At 38.7% G+C, this 24,018-nt stretch overlaps 1 protein-coding gene across 2 annotated transcripts in view; it reads right to left on the bottom strand.

The window, feature by feature from the left end:
• Positions 1-24,018, bottom strand: part of THADA (THADA armadillo repeat containing) — a 161,280-nt gene that overhangs the window by 102,351 nt on the left and 34,911 nt on the right. For both annotated transcript variants that reach the window (XM_027454105.3, XM_072035746.1), the window contains exons 25-28: positions 23,476-23,598; positions 22,699-22,790; positions 4,024-4,113; positions 2,466-2,597 (exon numbers count right to left, since the gene is read on the bottom strand). In XM_027454105.3, the coding sequence (XP_027309906.1) occupies positions 2,466-2,597; positions 4,024-4,113; positions 22,699-22,790; positions 23,476-23,598 (437 nt within the window). The remainder of the gene's footprint in view (positions 1-2,465; positions 2,598-4,023; positions 4,114-22,698; positions 22,791-23,475; positions 23,599-24,018) is intronic.

Genomic DNA, 24,018 nt, shown 5'->3' with positions numbered 1-24,018 from the left:
GAGTAGCAAGCATGTGCATGGCGATTGAGATTTGTCCTTGTAGCATTTAATCCTACTCATATTGTGCAATTCTCCTCAGCACGGTCAGAGCAACCACAACTCCACTCCCACTGGATGGAAAATTCCACTCAGGCTTAAGAGAGACTGTTCAAAAGCCTAATTACCAATCTTCCTCCTAAGCCCCGTTTTGCTCAGAGAACTGCTCACTTGCTTGCAAACTAAGCATTCTGCTCATCCTCTCAGAGCAACAAATGAATGCCATTTGAGGGTTGAGCCCTGGAAAGAGTCTGAAAATCAGTGATGAGTTAAAGCCACCCTTCCTCTCTCCCTACCATGTAAGCAGGATCTATCCTTGACAGTGTCACAGCAAGAAAAAACTAAAAATCTCACAATAAATTGTAGCAATTAGATGTTATAATTGCAATAGGCTACCGTGTAATTATATGTGTACATAGATGTTATATAATATAATTCTGTATTGAGCAATTCGAAGCACTGGTTAATACATACAATTTAATGTCTCAATGAACATGGCCTTTGGCATCAGGCCGTCTCTTTGATCCCAAGTGACTACTTCACAGCCATCTTCATTACTGCCTTCCAAAGAACAACCAAGTGACTAGGAAAAATTATTTCAGTTCATCTGCTCCTGTAGAAAGGAAATTCACAAGCAGAATAGAAGGGAAAACATCAAGGTATTTATCTTTCCCAGGTAAATCCCTGGCATTCACTCCAGCTAACTCAGAGTGAACTGAAGACAATCATGGTATTCACAGAACAAAGGCAGAAGAGCCGTACATGGAAATGCAGTCACTAATATCGCATCGAGCTATCTCCTAAATGCATTCTACTGCCATGCAAATCCCAAAGTATTGTCCCCTGGCAACCATAAAAAATGCCAATGTTTTGCTACATAGCCCAAGAGAAACCCATGTGTGTACACTCAAATACAATTTGCTGTCTGTAATATATATGTATTTTATTTTGGGCTTATACCAGAATCCAGAGTGCTTACTGCCACATTCAGAGGATAGCAAATGGAAAAAACATCGTCCTGTACCACACCACTCCTCTTTAGGAACACAGTCACTAACAGTAGTTAAAAGGAGGGTAAGCCCAATGTCTTAAATGTTTCAGGTTCTTCTTGCAAAGGTGTTGTTGGGTTTTTCTCCTCAAGTCTTCTGAAAGGATTTAAATAACCACAAAAAGTAATTGTGACTACTGTCAAAGACTTACTTTGCTGGTGGTGTACAGACCTTGCTAACAGTAGTAGGTAATACAAAAAACAAAACCCCAAAGATGTAACCAGAAGATTATCAAAGGTAAATCTATTACTGACGTGGGAAACTATGCCGAAACATTCTACTGGAAAATAAACATAAGCTTTCTCTGGTGTAGTAACAAAGGCAAAAAGACAACGTTAGTTAATGAACGTAACCAACAAATACAGCTTTAAATGTTTCTCCACGAAGCATTTCAGATTTTAATGTGGCAAAAAAAAAAGAACAAAACTTTTAAATGGCTAAACACAGTGCATTTAAAAATGCTTAAGTAGTTTTTACTTAAAAAAAAAAATAAAAAAATTATTCTTGAGAATTCCAGATAAACATCATAAGAAGCAAGAGATACATCACATTTACAGTGAAGAATAAGCAGGCTGTTATTTTTTTTTTAAACTTAAATCTATCAGAAGATCTTAGGGTAGAAATGACTTTATCTCCAAAGGAACAAGATCTGGCACAGAACTTTCTCAGCCTACTGCTCTGAAGCTTTCACAAATATAGCAAGACTTCCTCTCAAATAGCGATTATGCTTATTTTCCCTCACCCACCACAGCCCTGTCCCCTTATCAGGCATCCCATCCCACACCAGCATCATACAGAAAAGCAGAAGTATCTGTTGAGTCTTTCAATATGACCACCATATAAATGAAAGTTAAAGTCATCTTAGAAATATATTAGATATAGGATAAGTCCACCTCTATGCAGCTATGTAAGTACATACAAATAGGATATGGAGCTAGGTATGCACATGCATGCACCTACAAAAAATAATTAGTGAGTTTATAAGCTACTGACTATTTATGAGTTACCAACAACCATTTTGCAGGACTGAAAAATACCATCAAGAGTTTAGCAATGCAAGATTTGTTTTACAAAGCCAGTCAAGCTCATCAGTTTACATCTACCCCCTCTCTGGCAGTAATCAAGTAATCATTTTTTTGCAGATGAAAATTTATGAACAAGTCACACAATGGCTTGCATGAGCTGAAATTCTTTCCATTCCCCTCAAACAAGACTTAATAAGAAATGAAAATACAACCAATCAATACCAGTGTTTTTCCTGTAAGAACGCTTAAAGCTGAAGAGAAGCTTTAAAAAGGCATTTCATTAAAAAAGCAAACACACCCAGAGATTCTACAAAGAACTCCCATTATATGAAAAACTACCAGAGAACTATCTTACCTGATAATAAATGGTACAAATGGTGCCATGCTGAGTGCTGAGTAAGTGCCATCCAGTGGAGATGGATACAGCTTTCCCAGGATTAAAAGCAAAAGGAACAAACTCGGATGGATTTTCAGCTCTTCAGCTTCACTAAAGAAAAAAGTAGGAAAAAGCTTTTGGTGAAGTATCATCCTTCATGCTGGTCTTGAGACTCTTCCACACGCACAGTACTCTTCAGCACTTCTGGTTCAAGAAGATGCACTAGGCAGACCATGGCAAGATGTGCAAACTTTGCTAGGATCAAACATGGCATCAGATCTAGGGCACCATTGAGGACTCCTCTATGAAAGCACCTTAAGGCTGTGCTGCCTTTCCTATCCTACATTGTCCCAAGCCTCCTTTATCTGTAACAACGGCGAGCTGCCCTTGCTTTGAATTAGCATTAAACACCAGAACAGGTATTGTTTCTCCAAGAGCTGAGCAACTGAGAAAGCTGAGTTACAAAAAGATGGTTTAGAACAACAACAAAAAAAGAGTCTCTCTCATTTGGGAAAGAAACGTGCATTTGGCAAATGGCTGGCTGGATTAAAGAATAGCTTTTGTCATCAACAGCAAGTGGCTACTATTCATGCTGTAAAAACAACCAGAAATCCAAATAAAAAAAATCAACAACTCCTTATGTAGTTAATGAGAAAAAAAAAAGGCAAGATTTAATTTGCACTGAAAAAAGCATTAAAGGACAGTATCTCAGGCAACAGTTTTCCATCTTTTTCAGTGCAAAGACTTCCAAAATTTTCTAGCAATGACACTGTCACCCTTCAAGCTGTCAGGTAAAGCAGACTGCTGCACAGGATATATGCACTAGAGCAGGGACTGCACAACATGCAATGACTGTCAAAACAACTTCTTCCCAACTATTCACCACAGGCCCATTAAACAGACAGCTGAAGCTCTCCTCTAAATCAGCCGCTGAACTTCCACAGTTTATACCATAACATTTTAAGAAAAAACAAAGGCAGTACTGGTTTACTTTAAAAGTTCATGAACCTGGGAGTATTAGCATCAGCATCATCCTTAACTGTGTCATCTGCATTGATCAAACTGGAGCTCTCAGCCACCATTTGTGGACTCAGTAAAAAAAAAAAAAAAAAAAAAAAGATCAAGGACCTTCCACAAAGTCAGTGTGTCACAGTCTAGAAAGTGGTCATTTTGGGTCACACTAGGCCTATGACCTTCTATCATTTAAACATATTAGGAAGTCTCATTAAAAATGAGACAGTTGAACAACCAGTTTCTGTCCTGCCCTGAAAAATACGCCTTCTTTAATACCTGATCGTAGGAATGCAGCAACTACAGGGAGGAATAAAAGCTGCTACTAATGATTCAATAGTACTTCATATTCCAGAGCCTCACTGTAATGTGCAAGTTGTAGGAAAAAGGCTTAGAAAAGCACTAGAAGAACTACATATCTTCAAGAACACTGATGAAAATAGCAGCATTATGGTATATGTGACAACTCAGTTTAAACTTTACATTGCACTTTATTATTGTAAAGCTTTCAGAGATATCATCTTACCTGTTTGAAGTGTTGGCTACAACCTCCAACTGCTTGAGAAGGAAAGGATAAAGACTTGGAAATCGAGAGAAAAACTCCCTTCCTGTCATTCTGCAGAAGGGAATGAAGAAGAGTTACAGTTAGCATTCTGCAGTAATTAGTTATGCTCAAAATACCGGTTTACTTAGTAGATTTCTGATGCTATGGTGAACTCAGAACCAGAAGAACCATGAACTCACAATGAACTGCTTTCAAACAAGACACAATGTTTTCATAAAAATAAGAGACAATACATCATCGTTTATCCAATTCCAGTAACTCTGCCTGTATGTGTGCATGCTAGCACTTTGTCTGCTGAGCTGTTCAGGCCTTTCAGGAAAAAAAAAAAAAAAAAAAAAAAAAGGAGTTTAGCCCCTTAGTCGTGCTAAAAAAAAAAAAAAAAGACACAGCGTCTTAAATTCTGGCACCATTTTAACAACATACTGGTTGATCAAGAGAAGTCTGCATTTGCTTTAGTATATAGCTCACGTACCAAACAGCTAACAAAGTGTATGCAATACATTCACTAATAGTTGGTCATATTTTACTGATACTGAGCAGTATTTCAGAATAATAATTCCACGTGCAAAACACAGCAGCAGCCATGGCTGACCTTCCATTAGCTCCCTTCACAGTGCTGCCTCCAGCACGTGGCAAGGGTGATGTTTCCAGGCCACAGGCTGCCTCGCACAGCCATAACCACCACATTCAAAACAGAACAAAGCACCGATACCTATCAGCTCACTACTAGCCAGAACTAGTAAGTCAGCAGAGTTCAAGCCACAACTGCAAGTCAACCCAAGATAAAAAGAGTGAGGAGAAGTCTTCTGCTTTTGTTTGCTTTATAGCCTTCTGACCAGACAGAGGACAACATCATGGCTTGTAGGAAGACATCTAGCATCTTCTAAGCAGGAACAGCTGATAGGTTAGGGAAGTTCTAACTAGATGGATGCGCTATGCAGATGAAACAGAGTTCCTTCAAAAACAAATAAATAAAAGGCCAACCATTTACAACAAAAAAGCCAGCTACAGAGTTTACTTGCCACGCGATCAACTAGGATAATTAAGTGCGTTTTAGCATGACGCCAATGCAAGGCTTTAAACTAGCAAACAGATCCAGGTCTACAAAACAACATGGTAAGATGGCAAGACTAAATGTTTGTAAAAATAAGCACAAAAAAACAAGAGTAAATCAGCACGTGACAATTATCAGCAAAGCTTCTTCCAGCACTCAGGCTTACCCACAGGCCACAAAATAAATACAGTGAAAAAATTGCCAGACAGAAACAAATGCTCAAACAAAGAGGTACATACAGGAAGCTTCCTCTAGGCATGTACGAGCAGTACACTGAAATGCTGCAACTAAAAGCATGACCAAGGAGTCTGCAATAGCTATTGGGACTACGAAAAAAAAATCAGTTAAAAATGTGGATGAAAACATTCTGACTGTGAATGAACTTAGACTGAAGTACTAATGAGGATGGTTTAACACACCAGTACTGATAATTGGTGGTTATTTAAACAGAAAACACACATGCACTTTCTTCTCACACACAATGTCTGCCAGCCACCAAATTCTCCGAATGTCCCACAGGCAGATTTCAAAACTTTACTTCTCCAGCTCACCTTCAAAACACCTTCAAGTTTTCCATACATACATGTATGTTACGTAGGAAGCTGAAGACAAAAAAAGTGCCAAACAGCACAAAGCAAGAGCTACATAAAAATATGAAATCAAAAAGCTCATGGCATTACATGTAAAAGCTCAGTAAGATATAAAACATTAAAAACTCTGCATTAAAAAAAAAAAAGTCAAAAAGATGCTTTAACATCTCTACCTCTTGTGCTATTCAGTGCATCAGGCAAAAGCAGAAAGTAGGCTAAGTTTCCTATGGAAAGTAGGGCCCCTGGTTAGAGGCTTAAGAGAAGACTGCATGCAAGGAACATCTCATGCAGCAACTATTTTTGAACAGTCTCGTTTTCTGTATGTTAACAATTCAGTAACCAAATTTGAATCAATACTACATATGGAACTGAATATTCTTACAAAGGCAGCCCTAAAATTCTTTGTCATTAGTATAGTTTCATGAACCTTTTTGACAGGGAAAGCAAACAGATACTGCATTGAATCATAGAATCATAGAATCATAGAATATCCTGAGTTGGAAGGGACCCTTAAGGATCATCAAGTCCAACTCTTGACACCGCACAGGTCTACCCAAGTTCAGACCATGTGACTAAGTGCACAGTCCAATCTCTTCTTAAATTCAGTCAGGCTCGGTGCAGTGACCACTTCCCTGGGGAGCCTGTTCCAGTGTGCAACCACTCTCTCTGTGAAGAACCCCTTCCTGATGTCCAGCCTAAACTTCCCCTGCCTCAGCTTAACTCCATTCCCGCGGGTCCTGTCGCTGGTGTTAATGGAGAAAAGGTCTCCTGCCTCTCGACACCCCCTTACGAGGAAGTTGTAGACTGCGATGAGGTCTCCCCTCAGCCTCCTCTTCTCCAGGCTGAACAGGCCCAGTGCCCTCAGCCGTTCCTCGTACGTCTTCCCCTCCAGGCCTTTCACCATCTTCGTAGCCCTCCTCTGGACACTCTCCAACAGTTTCATGTCCTTTTTATACTGTGGTGCCCAGAACTGCACACAGTACTCGAGGTGAGGCCGCACCAGCGCAGAGTAGAGCGGGACAATCACCTCCCTCGACCTGCTAGCGATGCCGTGCTTGATGCACCCCAGGACACGGTTGGCCCTCCTGGCTGCCAGGGCACACTGCCGGCTCATATTCAACTTGCTGTCTACCACGACCCCCAGATCCCTCTCTTCTAGGCTGCTCTCCAGCGTCTCATCGCCCAGTCTGTACGTGCAGCCAGGGTTTCCCCGTCCCAGGTGGTAACTTACATAACCTCTCCCTGTTCCACAGGTTACGTGAGGGGAGAAGATAGTCTAATCAAAACCATTAATCAGTAGGTATCTGCAGAAAAGATGCCCAAAGGCGCTTTCAGGGAAAAAAAAAAGAAAAAAAAAGAGAGAGACAACTGCCTATGAGCAGCCTGAATGTCCAGCAATGGTTTCAAGATCATCTTGTTTCAGAGAGGAAACAAGAAAGACTCTGGGTTAGCAGAAATGCTACAGAATGACAAGGCTTTGTGAAAAACAGAGCACTGACTGGAGTGTGAATCCAGTGCCTGGGAATGTCAAGGCGGGAAGGTTTGTAATGAAGAATCAACAGAAAGCAAACCAGCTAGAGTGAGTAAAACCCAGAGGTATTTAGTTGTCTCATTTTTGATTGCTGACCGTGCTTGCTGTTCCTGGAAACGTGCACGCGTTATTAGGCACGCACAAGCGACTGTGTACAGTAACTGAGTGAACAACAACAGAAAATGCAATGGCTCAGATGGTCAAAAATGTCCGTGACACCGAGCCACCTTATTTTCTGTTTCATCATAAGCATGTTGCTTTGAAAAGTGAACACCAGCACTTTAAGGTTTGGCTCATGCATGTTGGTGATATAAACAGACCCGTGCATGTGTACACACGCACAGATCCGAGCTAGATTTCGCAAGTAATAACTTATCCGTATCTTTAAAAGGAGATAAGTACTTGATACACCCATTTGTAAAGGAGTATACCAACCAAATCTCGACTGAAACAAATCACAAAATCAGTTAGAGGTTCTCATGGAACAAACACTATCCTCCTTTTCTAAATTATATCTGACAGAATGACAGATTGAAGTTGTAAGTACAGAAAACTACTCATTCTTTCTCTCAGTCACAAACACAGTTCCAAAATAGTTTTGATGTTATAACCACCCATAGTTAAATCCTTAAGATCAATAGCTTACAGATTACAAGACTTTAAAGCTACCCTCCCTAAAACATGTTTATAAGAGAATTATGAACAGCCTTAAGACACTAATATGTCTCTCAAGTCCAGCTGAAATCATTTTACATGGCATCAGAGCTCATCTTTGACGGTATCATAGACTCTCTAATAGTATTTTCTTTTTTCCTAATAGTAACCCAAAAGTAGCACAATTTCACAATTTCAAATGGGATTACTGAGATCTAAACAATGGATTGGTGGAAGGTTATTTACTGAAATAGGAAGCAGTGTAATGAAACAGGAAGATTATCAGTGGGCTGATGATGCTTACAATAAATCCCCACTCCCCAGAGTAAAATGTCATCCAAGCACACAGTTAAAACAGTGGTTAAAATCAAAACTCCCACAGATAAATAATGGAAGGATCCTTATCTTCCAAAAATAACTTGTAAAAAATCATTTGTAAAACCACGTAAATACAAAATACTTCTGTATGTAAGTAGGAAGGAATATGCCTCAGATTCTTCACTTTCACAAGGTGAATACTTGGTCACGTGCAAGCAATTCAGCAGAAAGGGAAGGTAAGAATTTAGAGCACCATCCCAAAGAATCAAGTTGCACTTACCATTCCTAACTATGAGCCAAACTAACTCTTTCTCACCTTTGTCTGATCCGGAGTCTATTCAAGAGGGAAAGATGATGAGGATGGCAGCAATACAGGAGTTTCAGAGTACATAGTGTTCATATAAATTAGCAAAAAGTTACTTTGAAGGCATGGGATGCAACAAAGGACAGAATCTGATTCCTAGCAGAAGCATTTGGATCATAACAGTGAGTCACAGCTAAATTAACCAAAATCAACTACTAGCTCTAGTAGTAAAATTTAAAACAGAAGATGTAACTGAAAACAGATTGGCAATCTAAAAAACTTTAGGGAAAAGTCCATTTTAAACCATAAACAAGAGTATAATTTACAGCTTTGCTACTGCTTCATAGGAAAATTTTTAAAAAATATGTTTTTCTCCTAGACTAGAAGCTTTTATTATATTCTTGATTGTCATTAGCTCTTCTATTCAATCGCCCCTGGACTTTTATATGTATATACACTTTTTTTTTTTTTAATTTCCTTTTATGACTTTTCAGAGTAGAATCTTGGGTGGCTTGCAGTAAGATAAAAATCATGTATGTGCAAGTTTCCATCTTATCTCCTTTGCTTATGAAGACAATCATAAGCGTATCATCAGACTTCCAGAACCCAATTCGTAAACGCCATGAAAAACCGCACAATGACCAGAGATGTCACGTTATTTGTCTGAGTAGCGACTTAATGCTGTATAGTGCAAAGGTTGGTATCTGCACGTATATACGTAGTATCTTTCTAATTAGGTGTTCTATCTTTATCCACAATAAGTGTGTGAACTATTTAACTGCATTTCAAAACCATTTGAGAATAAAAACGTGGATGGTGCAATGTTCTTTTTCTAAGCTGTGCTGTACACTTAAGGGAATACTCTAGATTAAAGTTCTGCTGTGACACTGGGGCATACATATCATTTTACTGTGACATGTGTCAGAGATTACCTGCTTCTGTTCTTTCAGTGATTTTTCTGAAGAACTAAAGGCTCTATAACCTTGTATCCTGCTTTTAGTAAGTGACACGTTAAAGAACATTTGCAGTAAATCTGTTCGTATTTCATTTTAGCACTGCTGAGATTTAGAGACTACAAATCTTCTTAGGGCAGCAAGGGTCTTTGGTGTTCATTTTGAATTAAAATGTTGCTAATGTCTTGTTCTTTATCATTTATTAAGAAAGTAGATCCCCTGGAATATGTAAAAAAAAAATACTTCCCTATTGACAGACATTTACTTCAGAATAAAAAAAATAAAGAAATAGAAAGCATTTTCTTCAACTATATAGGAACACCAAGAAAGAATGGATGACATTATTTTATAACAGGGTTATGGCAAAGACCAAAGCCAGTTCAGCTATACATACTCTAAGAGTTAAATGAAGCGTTTGCTCCCTAAGTATCACTGAAGAACCTGACAGCTTCATTTCATGACAGGACAACTGAAGGTTATAAGGCACAGAAAACAGAAGTTATCCTAAATGAAGGGGAAGCAAAATTCAAGAATTTACCCCAACCAACTCAAAGGATAACCTCTATGGTGAATTTAAAACATGCCAAGACAGAATAGTATTATACAACAGGGAAAGCAAATATATGACATTTTAAGTTATTTCCAAGTGCTGGTGGGAAGAATGATTCAGGAAGCTACGGACCTTTATTCTGGCCTCAAGAATATACAGGAATTTATGGAAAATATAAACTTGAACAGATAAGGAAATAAGATAAAGGGGAATGAAGTGCAACATGCAGAAATGTTCATAACTAAATTGTGTCAACTTGACCCATACCTTACCAGATAATCATTTTCCTAGACAAAGGAAATGAAGAGATTCTGGTAATACACACCTCCTGAATGTTATACCAACAAACGAAATGCTTGAAATCTGCAAACATATTATTCAAAATTTGCTTAAAAGGAAAAAGTGTGAAAGCTCCAGCAGCTCTGAGCAGAGATTCAGTTCTCACATCCTTCCTTCACAGTTAAAAAAAAACAAAAACAAAACAAAACAAAAAGGAAACAGCAAGAAGTAGCCTGAGGAAAAATTTACATAACATTGACATAATATTTACATGAGGTCCACGGTGGAGCTACAGCTTCGGTTTAACAGATTAAACTCTAGGTATAACCTATACAAGTGACAGTAAAATATATGACACACTGCAGCTAGGGTAAGCTATTAGATAAAACGGTTAAGTTAGCGAAGGAACTGGGATTAAAAGAGACCCAGAAGAACATGTTTGAAGCTGGACCTAATCTACTGTAGGGACCAACATTGTTAATTGTAGACCACAGTAAGAGAAATAAGGCAGTGCCAATGAAAATCCATCAATGAAACAAAATTCTGTCCGTAGAGAGGCAAGATTAAAACACTACGAAACAAAAAACTTAGGTATCTTTGTGGACTGGAACCATAAAAACACAGGAAATTAATGGAAGACAGAAAGATTGCATGTATGAGGTGTATGAGGACTAATTAAAAATGTGTTTAAACTTGGACCTCATCAGCTGGAAACAGCAAAAGGATACAAGCTTGTACCACTTGGTATCTCAGATCCCTCATCACGAAGAGGAAGAAAATAGGAAAGAGTGATTCTGTAACACATCAGTTGTGATCCAGTCAGCATGGACATGGAAATATTAATGCCACTCTGCAACAGTCAAGTGGGATCATAGAATCATAGAATCATTATGGTTGGAAAAGACCTTCAAGATCATCTGGTCCAACCGTGTACTTGAATACATCACAACTAATTTCCAGCTACGCGAGATGCTTTAAAAAGCTGCTCGCATGACCAAGGGAATAGAAAACAAATTTTTGCGAGGAGATTTAAAGACCTCAGCTTGTTTTGTATGGCAAAATTAACATAGAAGGAATATATGACTGACATCCACAAATACCTCAAGGGAAGCATCAGGAGAGAAAATAATTATTTAAAATAAAGGACAATGCTGGCATAAGAACAAATGAGTATTAAATGGCCATGAATAAATATAGGCTGCAAGTTAAATTTCTAATGATCAAAGCAGCAGGATTGTTGAGAAGACTTGCTTGGGAAGAGGGCATTCCCGGAGTCTTCCCGCAGGAATAGTGGGAAAAAGCAAGTTGTTTCTCAGATGAGAGCTGATCAGTTCATCAAAAACACAGTATAGCAAGCCTGGTTATTAGAAGAATTCAGTCAATGCTCCCACAGGACCCTTACTGCCACGTGTTCCTATGATTTTGTGCCATGCTGATCCACATGGAAATTCCAATCCTTGCTTAAACACGCAGTTCAAATGGTGCCCAGTTGTTTTCTCAAATCCTACCCTTCCTGTCATCAGTCAGACTAAGACAATATGCAAGCAGATTCCAAAACGCACACATGCGCACCGGAAGAGCAGGGAAACATTTCTCAAACTTCTTTAGAGAAGTTTCAGGTACACAGTATTGTAACTTGCTTGTATTTTACTCCTTTCTTTTTAAAGGAAATTGAAGTCTGCAGTGCATTTCTCAACAGTCAAACAGGTGGCTCACACCTCCTTAAAACATCAAAACCAAAACAGCCTCCAAAAGAATTGCACTAGCATGTTTCACTCGAGGAAAGGAGGGAGCAGAACCTTAAATTTATCCTAACATGACTGCATTATGGTCAGCCAAGGAGGTAGTCCACAAATTCCAGGCCAAGCACTATAAATGGAGTTTGGGACGGGAGTGTACGTGCCACTGAAAAGAATCCAAACCTGCCAGGTTTCAGAGTCTCACATCCATTAAAAAAAAAAAAATAAAACAACAGAGAAACCCACCTAAAGAAACTCATCTGTAAATGCAGAGAGCATCCAAGAGTCGGATGAGTACTCAAGTAGATGAAACTCAAGCAGATTTGTGACAATTGATAAAACAATTCTTTTAATTTTAAAACCACTTTTGGAATCTGTTTCTTCGTATTTCATAGGGCAAGCAGTTAAACTTATTTACTATGGCAGCAAATTTTAAAATGGACTGGAAAACACTAACCAGGTTCAGTTTATCCCAGCTTTCTCATTTCGAAGCTGAGGACATGGAACACGATGGGCAGTTATCAGTGGCTGAGTGCTTGCTCGCTGGCCGGTAACCAGTAACATACTTCATGGGTCTATACTGGGGCCTCTACTTGCTTCAACATTTTTATCAACAACTTGGTTAATGACATAGAAAACAACTTCTGCAAATCTGTGGACAACATTGAATTATGGGGAATGGATCGAACACCAAACAGTAGAAGTTCAGTCTAGACAGACCCTGAGAAACTTGAGGTTTGGGCCAACAGAAACCTCATGCAGTTCAGCAAGGAGAAAGACAAAGTTTTGCACCTGGGCTGAATAACCCCGAGCCTCAGCACAGGCTGAAAACCAGCTGGCAGAGTAACAGCCCCGCAGCAAAGAACCCGGGGGTTACAGTGGATGCCAAGCTCAGTGTGAGCCAATGGCACGTTCTCATGGCAAACAGGCAAACCACAGACTGGCCTGTGTTCATTAAGATGAACGTGGCAGCAGATCAAGGGAAGTTACTGTCCTCCTCCACTTGGCACGCCGAGGCTGCACATGGAATCCTCCATCCAATTTTGGGTTGCCACGCTCAGAAGAGATTAGAAGAAACAGGAGGGGGTCCAGCAAACAGCTGCTCTGATGGACAGAGTCTAGAGTACGTGCCCTGTGAGAAGCTGAAGGAGCCAGGTTTGCTCCATCTGACAGAGAGAAGGTCGTTGCAGATAGTACAGAAAGAAAACTCCCAAGCTGTGATTTGTGACCATGAGTTAAATTGGGCAACAAGAAAAAAAATCTGCACTTAGTCAGGTAAAGCAGAGCTGCAGCATGTCACACAGAGTAACTGTGAAATTTCCACACTGGAGATCTTCAACTCATCCGAAGCTGCTGCTGACCTGATCTGCTGTTGCTTAGAGTCGGACTTAGAACGGGAATCAAGCACCCCCCTTCAGGTCTATGTTTCCACGATTCCACCAAATACATTCCACTCCAGCACCACGGCTTTAAGCACGTCTTCTTATCAGATCAGTCTCCTCATCTTCCCGTATTTCTAGCCCCCATCACTAGCTACTGCAATTTCAGCAAACATTAGCTCCTGTTAAGAAAAAGATTCATGAGATTTACACATGTTTCAAAAAGTGCTAGTAATTTGGTCTTAAGTTCAGCACAACGTTCACTGTAATGCTTTAAATGCCTGACATGAGATAAAAATCACCATTTAAAGTAGTTTAATTCATAAGTAGTATATACTTATGAAAGCTCTTGATTAGCAGTTCCTCTGAATGACACCCAGAGACTCATCACCACTCCTACTAAGAGCCAAATATAACAGCAACATGGAAGATCCTTTGGAAGTAAAGATTTTATATAGATGTCTAGAGTTGCACTTGGGATAAAATTTTTTAAGAAACTTATCAAAGACTTAAATTTCTGAAATTACTTCTTTTCTCAGGAGAAAGTACTTAAAAACAAACTTTCCACATGCATTTACAGAGAATTTTAGGGCTTACATAGAAGAAAAAATAGCCATGTAGTTTTGGACAGAAGTCTGGAGAGACTGAATGAAACCGGAAAAAAAAATAATTCTAAAAAAAGGTGCAATATATCAGCTAATAAACCCAAGAATAAGGATATAAAATATGATTGCATACTTGTTTTTCTAGACCTACCATGATACAGGATGCCTGTTCAGTGACACTAAATGCCAACAACTCTGTAACCTTATCAAATTAGTTACAAATAACGATTCAGGTTTAGTTTTTACCCCACGTGAAATGAAAAATACTATGAAGGGGATAGAAGAATCATCATGAAGATTTCGGTTTTGCACCTTCAATAAAGATGCAGTGACTCTAACTACAATAAATTTAACATTTGTTTTACAAAGAATTAAAAATACCTAAATCCCAGAACGGTGAGCAAAATAGTTTAAGTTCACTGACTTTAAAAAAACATTCTTTTATGCTGCACAGCCCTAAAATAAATACTTAAAAGGAACTAAGAATATGCCACTATATCTTGGTTTTCATTTTCCTTCAGATAGAAGTGCTAGAATAAACATTCTTACCAGTTTACGTTGCTGTGTTTTTATGAGGTTAATAACTGAACTGTCAATCAAAACCTATATAAATACAGTAGTTAAATACCTTCTGCTTTAGAAGCACTTTTATTTACAAGAGAGCTAGCCAAGATTTCCAAAGGACTGCATGGCCTGGTTTGCTTTGATCTCTTAAGTACAAGTTTCTTTATACCTCTTGTTTTGCTATTTATTATACCCTTTGTGTAATCAGGTACGGAAGGAGCACCTGTGTAGAACAAATACTTCAGGAAAAGTGTGACTGAGAGGAGCAATTATGCAACACAGTTTACTAAAATAACTAGCAAGTCTTTCCAAAAGCACTATTGTTGTTGTACCAGCAAGAAAAACAAATGCACAATGGGCTCACAATAAAAATAGGGAACATCAACTAAACCCAACATCACATATACAACCTGGTACCTGTATCAGGATATTAATCAACAGCAAATTATATATATATATATATATATATATAATGTCATATATATATATATATATATGACATAAATATATGTAAAACCATATAAACAGTTACAAATAAAACATCTGTAATAAATAATTTAAGAATTATTTTTCTGAAGCTTGAATGGTATTTGCATAAGTGTGTACAGGTGTATGTGTGTATACACACACACACAGAAGTATTATCTATGTATCTTTATAAAGCCTCTAATGTTTCTGTACAATCACTGCCTGTGTAGCTATTATCTTTAATCTCCTGCCACAAATTTAGCATTGTAAATTTTACCTCCAAACAACCCACACTATTCATCTCTATACGGGAATATTCTGGGAAGAATAGCTGCTTATCACTTAGTATGGTGAAGGTCATGAATAAGTGATGTATACGTTATGCATGGAACAAAACAGAATAATTGTATCAATTCATATTAATGATTTTTTTTTTTTTATCACTACAACAGAAACTGCATTATCTACTCATGCGGTTAGGCTTACAGTAATTTTTGTTCCATTGAAAACATTTTACTCACTTGGTAGAGGCATTATGCCCCTAATTCATTTATTTAAGATGAATGGATTAGGTTACCTCAGGCCAGCATTAACTTTGGACAAACTTTCATGCAGGTTGCTTTACCATATTAAGTTAGAGCCAGAGAAAAGCTGAAGACAGCATATTATGAAGTTCTTCCCTATTGAGGAGAGCACGGACACACAGTTGCACATGCACAATACTATAAGTGTGTGTTTAGGTCCTAAAGATTTGGCTGGGATTTGGGTGTTTTTATGACTCTGTGTATACAAAATAGAACTTTGAAGTAAAAATGGTTCTGCAGGTTTTCCATATATCACACAAATACATGCCTTGCTCTCCTAAAGTCAGCAGAAATCCTATAGGAACATCCTCAGCCTCAAGGAAAACAGTCATTTTTTTCAGCTGCAAGGGATTTTAGAGTAGAGTAGTGAAACAAATAGAATAACTTAAGTAGTAACAAGCAGGGGGGGAGAGGGGGGTAAAGAGGGGGACACATTTCTTTAGGAGCTTGTTCTCAATTTGCATCTGTTTCTACATAAAACTTTCACAAATTTTATCTTAAATTTACAAGTTAATAGCACCTTATCATCATTCCTATTACAAAGGCACTTCAGAATAGGAAGCTTGTTCAAAATTGTGTTTAAACAAGCATATTGTTATTGAATTGTTAATCAGTGAAAGCCAGCATGGTTATCTGATTCAGCCTGAACTTTTGCATGTTTTCTCGAGACAGCTCTGAGATTAAGTCTTCTAAATCTGTCAAAGTCAATAAAAAAGAGCCTGAGCATTAAAAACAAAAAAGCTGAGCAAAATATATGTGGCCTATTTTTGGCAGACAAAAAAGGGAAGGTTGTTTTTTTTTTTTTTCTCCTTTAAACAAAACAACCCCCTCACAAGACAATTCTATGCCCCAAATCCCAAATGACTACTTTGCAAGCAATCACTGTTCACTGGAACAGCCAAGGTGGCAAGGAGGGGACAGGCTGCAAACTGTGATGCAGAAGGAGCTAGAAGCAAAGTACAGAGCAAGGCCATTTAATCGGCTCAGACAACTGAAAAATCCCAGTCATGGACCCAACACTTCAGCTGCTGTGGAAGCAGCACTGAGGAGATCCAAGATAAAGCAATCCCAACCCTTCCTTCTGCAGCACGCAGTCCAAGAGACACAGAGCTCAGAGGCAAGCCGTGCTTTCACCCCAACTGAAACTCTCCTCAGGGCTGCCCCATTTTCCAACACCAGTGTGCCATCGCAGCTTGACCAGATTAGTGCCACCAACATTTGTGAAGCTGCAATTCTAAAGTGGCTTGGTGAAAAGGAAAATAATACCAGATTAATTTAACTTAGGGATAATAATTTGGAAAAGAAAGGTTTGCACTGGGGTGTTCCATTTGCAGTCTTTTCCTCTAAACCTTCACAGTGTAAACTGCAGTATCTTAAAATCTCAGTGTTCACACAAAGCCTTAATGTTAAGGAACAAGCACATGTCAATATGCAAGAAGAAAAAAAAAATCAGTGCTTTTAAAAGTTAATTTAGTCCTATTTAGTGACCTTCAAGCGTGCAAGCAGCCACTTACTGGAAGTGCTGAACACTCAACTTGCAATAAAAACAAAGAAAGTAGAGGGCAGTCATGCATGTTGGCTCCCTCACAGCCTGGAGTGCATCTTCAAAGCCTGTTCATATCTACATAGTTTTCATCTACCTTATTATAATTACATAAGTTTCTCCTCTTCAAGTGCTTAAAGTTATCGATAGTCATCAACGTTTACTGATTGCTATCACGAAAATAAAGACTCAAAGAAGTACTATGTAGATGGCAATAAATGCTCATTTCTTTCTAAACATATTTAAACCAATACTGACAACATGGCTGCATTCATACTCATTTTCCTAAAGGAATGAATATTTACTCAACATAAGATGCGTGTTGACAGCTTTCTAAGTGTTTTTCTGCATATGCATTTTCCCTTCACTAAAATCAAAATACCTAAGACCTTTTTTCCCCTCAAAAATGCAAACTGTATTTTGCACCAGTTAAGTTACTTCAGGTAAAAATCATGAGGTTGCACTGTACCATTTCAGCCTTGCTTACAACACAGCTTTTTAATCAAAAGAGTTCAAGCTTTTCCTTACTCAATCCTCCTCCATCAAGGTCAGAAGCCAAGTGAAATCCTCCCCCTGCTCTTTCTTTTAACCCCAGCCTCTGAAGCCATTGGTTCTTCTTTCTGAGGATTTTGCAACATTCATATGCCAACCCAAAAAACTTCAGTTTTCAGATAAGCCAGGACAATCCCTTTTTATTGCTCCAAAGACTGAAGCATGCCTTAGTTCAAATGGCAAACTGCCTCCAAGACAATTTCTGATTATGCCCATCCTTGAAAAAAAGATAAAAGCCAGAAATAGCAGATATTTGATAAGAACAGTCTTGTCTAGTAACAGGCAATAGCGTATTCAATTAGCACTGGACTACAGACCAACAAGGCCTCTGATATACAAATATACACACAGACACCTGCGTGTGGATAAAGGTATGCATGTATGTGTATATATACATATAGCCCATGTGGAAGCATGTAACAATGTAGGTGAAAGTATCATTACTACTACTGTAATGTATTTGGCTAGAAAAGAATTCCTCTATGATGAGAAATTTAATTACATTTCAGAATTAATTTCAGTTAACTTTATATGTAAATTATTTTGACTTTCATGTACAGATGTGCATTAACTATCACAATATATATTCCTTTTTATTTTTAGAATCTCTTCATCTCTTCATATGACGAAAACGAGCCTACATCAACTAGAGCAAACATTTACTTTAGATGAATTGTGATCTGTACCAATGCTAAATAATACCCATGGGGGAAAAAAAACAGAATAGAAAGTACACGCTATACCCCAGCTTCTTTAGAAGTGAACGGGATCAGCAAATCTACACTGTGAATTGACTACACGAGAAGACTGGAAACAGCAATTTAATCAAAACACGAGAGGCAAAGCTCATCTGCCACAGGTGGCTCTCCAGTCTACCACACTCAGTGCTGTTCAAAGTCCTACTTCAACAAATTTGTACTAAGCCATGTGCCGTACTTGGGTTTTTAACATGTTCCTCAGAGTGGTGCTTCTGGAGGACCAGCATGGCTAGGGAAGGCAGTGAGAGGATGCACTTGGAGCACTGGGGCCACAGCAACTGGAGAACAGGACTAAAAGCTGAATGACAGTGGGGCTGGAGAATGGGGTTGATGGTACGGTAGCTACTTCAGTATTTTGCATTTGTGTGGCTAAAAATTCACTTACGGTCTCACAGATCTGAAATGATCACAATGTTTAAGAAATTATACTTCCAAATCAAGTAAACAGAAACTAAACCAAACCACCTTACAGGTGTTAACAAAACCATTTATAAAATGCAAATTATCTGCAATTCAAAGCATCATTTAGCAAAATATGTATGCGTGCATCCACAAACAAAGCAGTGTTAAATTTTTTGATACAGTCTTTCTCAGAAAGAGAAAGAAATAGAACTAAAAAAATTCTTTGGTTCTAACTTTTTCAGTAGGAAAAAACGCTCGACCTGTAGAGTTGCACAGAGCACTGTAAAGAGTCTTCACATGCTTTCTTTTACTTGTAAGAGCTGCATGCAGTTGTTATTTTTCAAGAATTAGTTTTCCAACTCATTATTTCTTTACTCATGCTGAAATTAAAAAGACACAGAATTTAATAAAAACGGGATATGACTGCATCTGCTATACTGCGTGATGTGGAGTAGTCCCTTCAAATTTCCAGTGAACCATTAAGAGTGAAGCTTGGCATCAGCACAGAATTCTGCTCAAGAAATCCCTTTCCCTCACTGCCCCAGTTCTCCATTCCCCAGCTGTGCCAACACAGCTGCTGCTGCAAACACGTGCAGGGGACCCTCAGCAGAGCCAAGAAGCAGGAGCCACGATGTGTAGGTAATCGTTTCTTCAACCAGCATCTCCTCAAAACACACACCAAGCTTCGAGAGAAGGGACCTTCTTTAGCATAGTTTAGGATTGCCTTGTCCTCAGAAAGACAGTTCTGGTTGACCTTCCTTGTACCTGCTCTAAGACCAGAAAGCCCACTCAACGTGCCCCTTCTGCCTCTGCTCAACAGTGCGAACAGACACCGCAGATGCAACTTAAAACTTCTGCCAGCAGACTTAAGAATCCCCCCTCAATCTCTCACTGAGATGGGGGACCTCTTTGCACAGTTTTTTTTCTATCGCAAATGGACAACATGACACCAGAATTTGGGGAAAGGGGAACAAAAGGCATCAGCAAACAAAAAGCAGCATAAGACTTGATAGGCCTGTGAGTTTTGTATAAAAGGATACTATGTGTGAAACTTTAGTGGAGATAAAATAAAAATAAAAAGCATAAAACAAACAAAAAATAGTAAAGTAACACAGAATTAGAGTTAAGCTGCCAGTACTTTTCCAAAAAATCTTTCTTGCTGGAAGTCTACACAAATGTCATCCCCTCCCCCCAAACTGTATCAACTTCATAGGAACTCTTCTTGAGAAAATGACCACAAAGTCAATCTTTTTCTGACAGAGAAGCCCAGCAATAACGCAGCTCCCTGCTGACACGGGACAGATTTAAAACCCTAAAATCAGAAGGGCAAACTGGAAACCTATACATGGTCCTGATGGCTGCCTCAGCGTTTTAGTCTGTGTCTACAGACAGACTTCCCCTTAATGCAAACAGAATATCCTGCAGACAGCAGGACAAGCATCTCAAAACCAGCTGACTTTCACACAAGCTCCTGTAGATGCAAGTTGCCGAAATGCTAGTTGTTTTGAAGTTAAACTGCCACATCTAAAAGCAGAAAAAAAAAAAAGATCACTTTGGTTTAATATACGAATTCTGTTCTGGCAAAACACTGAACAAAACAAGATTAGCGCTCCCCAAGAGAAGTGCCCAAGTGCAGTTGCACCCCAGGGACGTGGCTGCACACAGCCGTGCAGCAACGGTGACACCTACCGGTACCGCAGCACCGCCAGACCAACCTCCCTACCTGCACGCCTCAGGCGAGCTTCAGTCCATGGTTGCTGGTGTAAGAGGGAGAAGCACTGCAAGCAGAAGAGCCAAACCACCTCTGCATCGTTTTCCTTCTAAACTAATACCTCCAGCAGAGATAGGAGTCAAGCTTGAAATCAAATCACCTAAACTATGCTGCATGACCTGCAATTGCCTCCGTTTTCGTACCTGCTGCCTCACACTGGCCCTGTTTTGCAGCATTGACCACTACACAAGGGAAACGACAGAACTAACGACATACAATGTTTAATGAAAAAGTGCAAAATGAAAAAAGAGAAAGAAGCCAAGCCAGCTTTGATATCTTTTGGTCAAAGTGACTACAAACAAATTACCATAAGCAAACAGCTTCAGAGAAGCAACTTGACAAAGCCAGTCATATAAAAAATTAACATAGTTTGTAAGGAGTTCAGATGTATAGGAGTTAGCTTTCCTTTTTTCTGCTGTTTCCCCAACAGATGCATTACTTTCTGCAACTCCACAAACAGCAATTGCAGATTACACATCTCACCACACTGCTTGTATTTGAGAAGTCAAGTCTACCCTCACACTGCAGAGGCTAGTGGTGAGTTTTTCACTGGGATACAGGTTTATGAAAGTTGAGGCTCATACCACTTTCAATAAGGGCTCAATAGAGAAATGAAAAAATAAAAAAGGTTTTGTTACAAAAACAAAGCAAAAAGGCAAGAAATGAGAAATGTGTTATTGCTCTATTTGGCTTTCAGGAGTTGTGGAACTGAATTCCAGGTTTAGATGAAAAGCGATTTAGGTGTAAGACAAAGCAGAGTTTATTTCAAGCAGTAAGAGAGATGACGTTTCAAATCACTTCTGGGGAGAAGTTATCTTCTAAGGGAAATCTCCCTCTAATGTTTCACCTATATTTCTTCTTCCCACTCACATATGCATAGTAACTAATTTTTTTTTTTTTATTACACCTGAAATTAAGTATTTTGAAGAGCTAAAACAGCACCACCACAGACTACTATCATCCCAGGACATTTGGTTTCTTATCACAGGCAGGAGAATTACATTAGCTACACAGAAAAGGAATCACTGTACGATGAATAGAAGTGAGCGGAAATTTTCAGAGGTAAATCGTAACATCTGCCTTCTCTCAGAAATCTCACACCTTGCCCATTATTTGAAAATCCACTAGGAATTTCTGAAATGGTTACCATAATATCCATCGTGTGACCTCTCTGTGGCCCCACAGATTCATCAAGGAGTATTTTTAATAATAAGTTTATTCTGTGTCTGGGGTTATTTTTGCATCCCTCCCAGTGCAGGAGCCTCAGCTACAGAGCACAGGGCATGGACATGCCTCATTTGCCGCAGAAGCTAAAGGAAGGGCCTAAAGGCCAAAGAAAACAGGAGGGTGGGAGAATGCCTACTTCCAACAGCCAGCTTCTGCTTTTCTGCTTGTGCACGAACAGGAGAGCTAAGAGAAATGGAAATGCACATGACTGGGAAGAGCGTTAGAGTCAGAGAAAAATTGTCTTTCATAAGAATGGGAGACAGTAGAAGACCTGGAGCACAACTACAGAGGTCAAAGGTAGAATACCCTGGAAAAGAAGCAGCTTTTTAAGCTGGTATTTTTGGAGCTTAGAGGAAAGAGATGTGAAGGAGGAATAGGATGTTCTAGGGTGAAGTGACTAAAGGTAAAAATCTCAAATTAGTATGGGTAAGATTACCTCCAGGCCTGCTCTAGAGATAGGGGACCACACAAGTGACTACTGCCTCCACTCTTCTTCAACCCCCTCTCTCTCAGAAGGGCCATAGGCCTAGTCTATGGCCACAAAGGACATCTGTGAGAGACACAGATACCCACACCTCTGAGCAACATTTCCTTTTTGTGAAATCACACGTGAGTACAAACTAACTCTTGGTGTTTAATAGCACATATTTTTAGCCCTCGAGCTTATTTCTTGGCAGTACAGTTTAAGCAAACCTAGATGTTTTCATAACATCATGATTCAAATATATCCATAAAGCAAGCAACATTTTCAAATTGTTTTTGGCTAAGGTCATGTTTTGCAAACTTAAAATTGGTACCAAGTGAAGCTTACCTATTTTTTTTGGAATTTTCGTCTTTTTCTCTTTTAACCCCAAAAATTCTTGTAATTAGAGCACTAAAAAGAAGGGTAGATGAATTTCTTACCTAATGGAAAAAAGAAAAGAACATGTGGTTTTAAAAATTCGATTTTTTTTTTTAATTTTATTTTTTAAATACAGACACTAATGTAGAAAAGAAAAACAGCTGAGTGAAGGACAGTGCATGCCTACTGTTCAGGAATTAAAAGAGAGAAACAAGGATTTCATAACATCTTTCCTCTCAGTCAAGATGGCACTAACAGAAAATCAGATTTTGGAGATGTCTATCTTTAACATAGGGGATGTATCTAGATTCTACTGGTTAAAAGGATTCTACCTTATGCATGGCAGATAATAAAATGTTCTACCTTCACATTCCATATGGAATACTCTCTTATTAAAAAACAAAGTAACAGTGAGAATCAATGAAAATATACTTACAAGTTAGGAATACTGACTCAAAATGTAATAGCCAGATGTGTTCTTATCTAGAAGGCAATCTTTGTCTCTACCTTTTGTCAGCATCAGCACTTCACATTACAGAGGAAAATCCAAACAAAACCAAAAACTGTAAACAAAACCATGACTTTTTTTTCAAGTCTACAGTATTCTTTATTGTATCTTAAAGTACTGCATCATGTGACATTCCAGTAACTGCAGTACTATCATTTCCAAATGTAACCATAGTTTCACAGAAAAGCACCACTATAAATACTGTTACATCAGAAAAGCAAAACTAAGAATTAACTTACTGCCCAAACAGGTGACATAAACCCTAGAATTGCAGCTTGTATTCCATCTGCAACATAAGGCATGATGTTTTCACCTAAACGTGTATCCCTAAACAGTGCCCGCAGGATATTTAAAGCATGAACCTGTGGAGGTAAGAGAAATACAGGAAAAAATATAAATTCAACCAAAAATCTTAAACCTAATGCATGTTAATTACCATAACAACATGTGTTTAGTATGGAAAGGTGTAAATGTGCACATGGATTATTTTTGTTTCACAAGAATACTAAATACAGAACACTGTTAAAACTAATAAATTAAAATGCTACAGCAGAACGCACTGATAAAAAACAATTATGGTTTAAAAATATATTTGTCTAATAAATACAGTGCAGGCATTACAAGAGAAGGCCAGCATTCTTTTTTCCTTAGCTTATCATGGCTGTAAAAATAACTTTCAAAGTTTAGAATCATCTTTTCCAACATTCTTGACATGCAATAGATACTGTGAGAAAAAATAAACTACAGCTCACAGGAGGACAGTATTAAGCTAAAACTGACAG

This window comes from Anas platyrhynchos, chromosome 3 (assembly GCF_047663525.1).
Source record: "Anas platyrhynchos isolate ZD024472 breed Pekin duck chromosome 3, IASCAAS_PekinDuck_T2T, whole genome shotgun sequence".
Lineage (NCBI taxonomy): Eukaryota > Metazoa > Chordata > Aves > Anseriformes > Anatidae > Anas > Anas platyrhynchos.
This window is presented reverse-complemented; position numbering and strand designations above follow the sequence as displayed.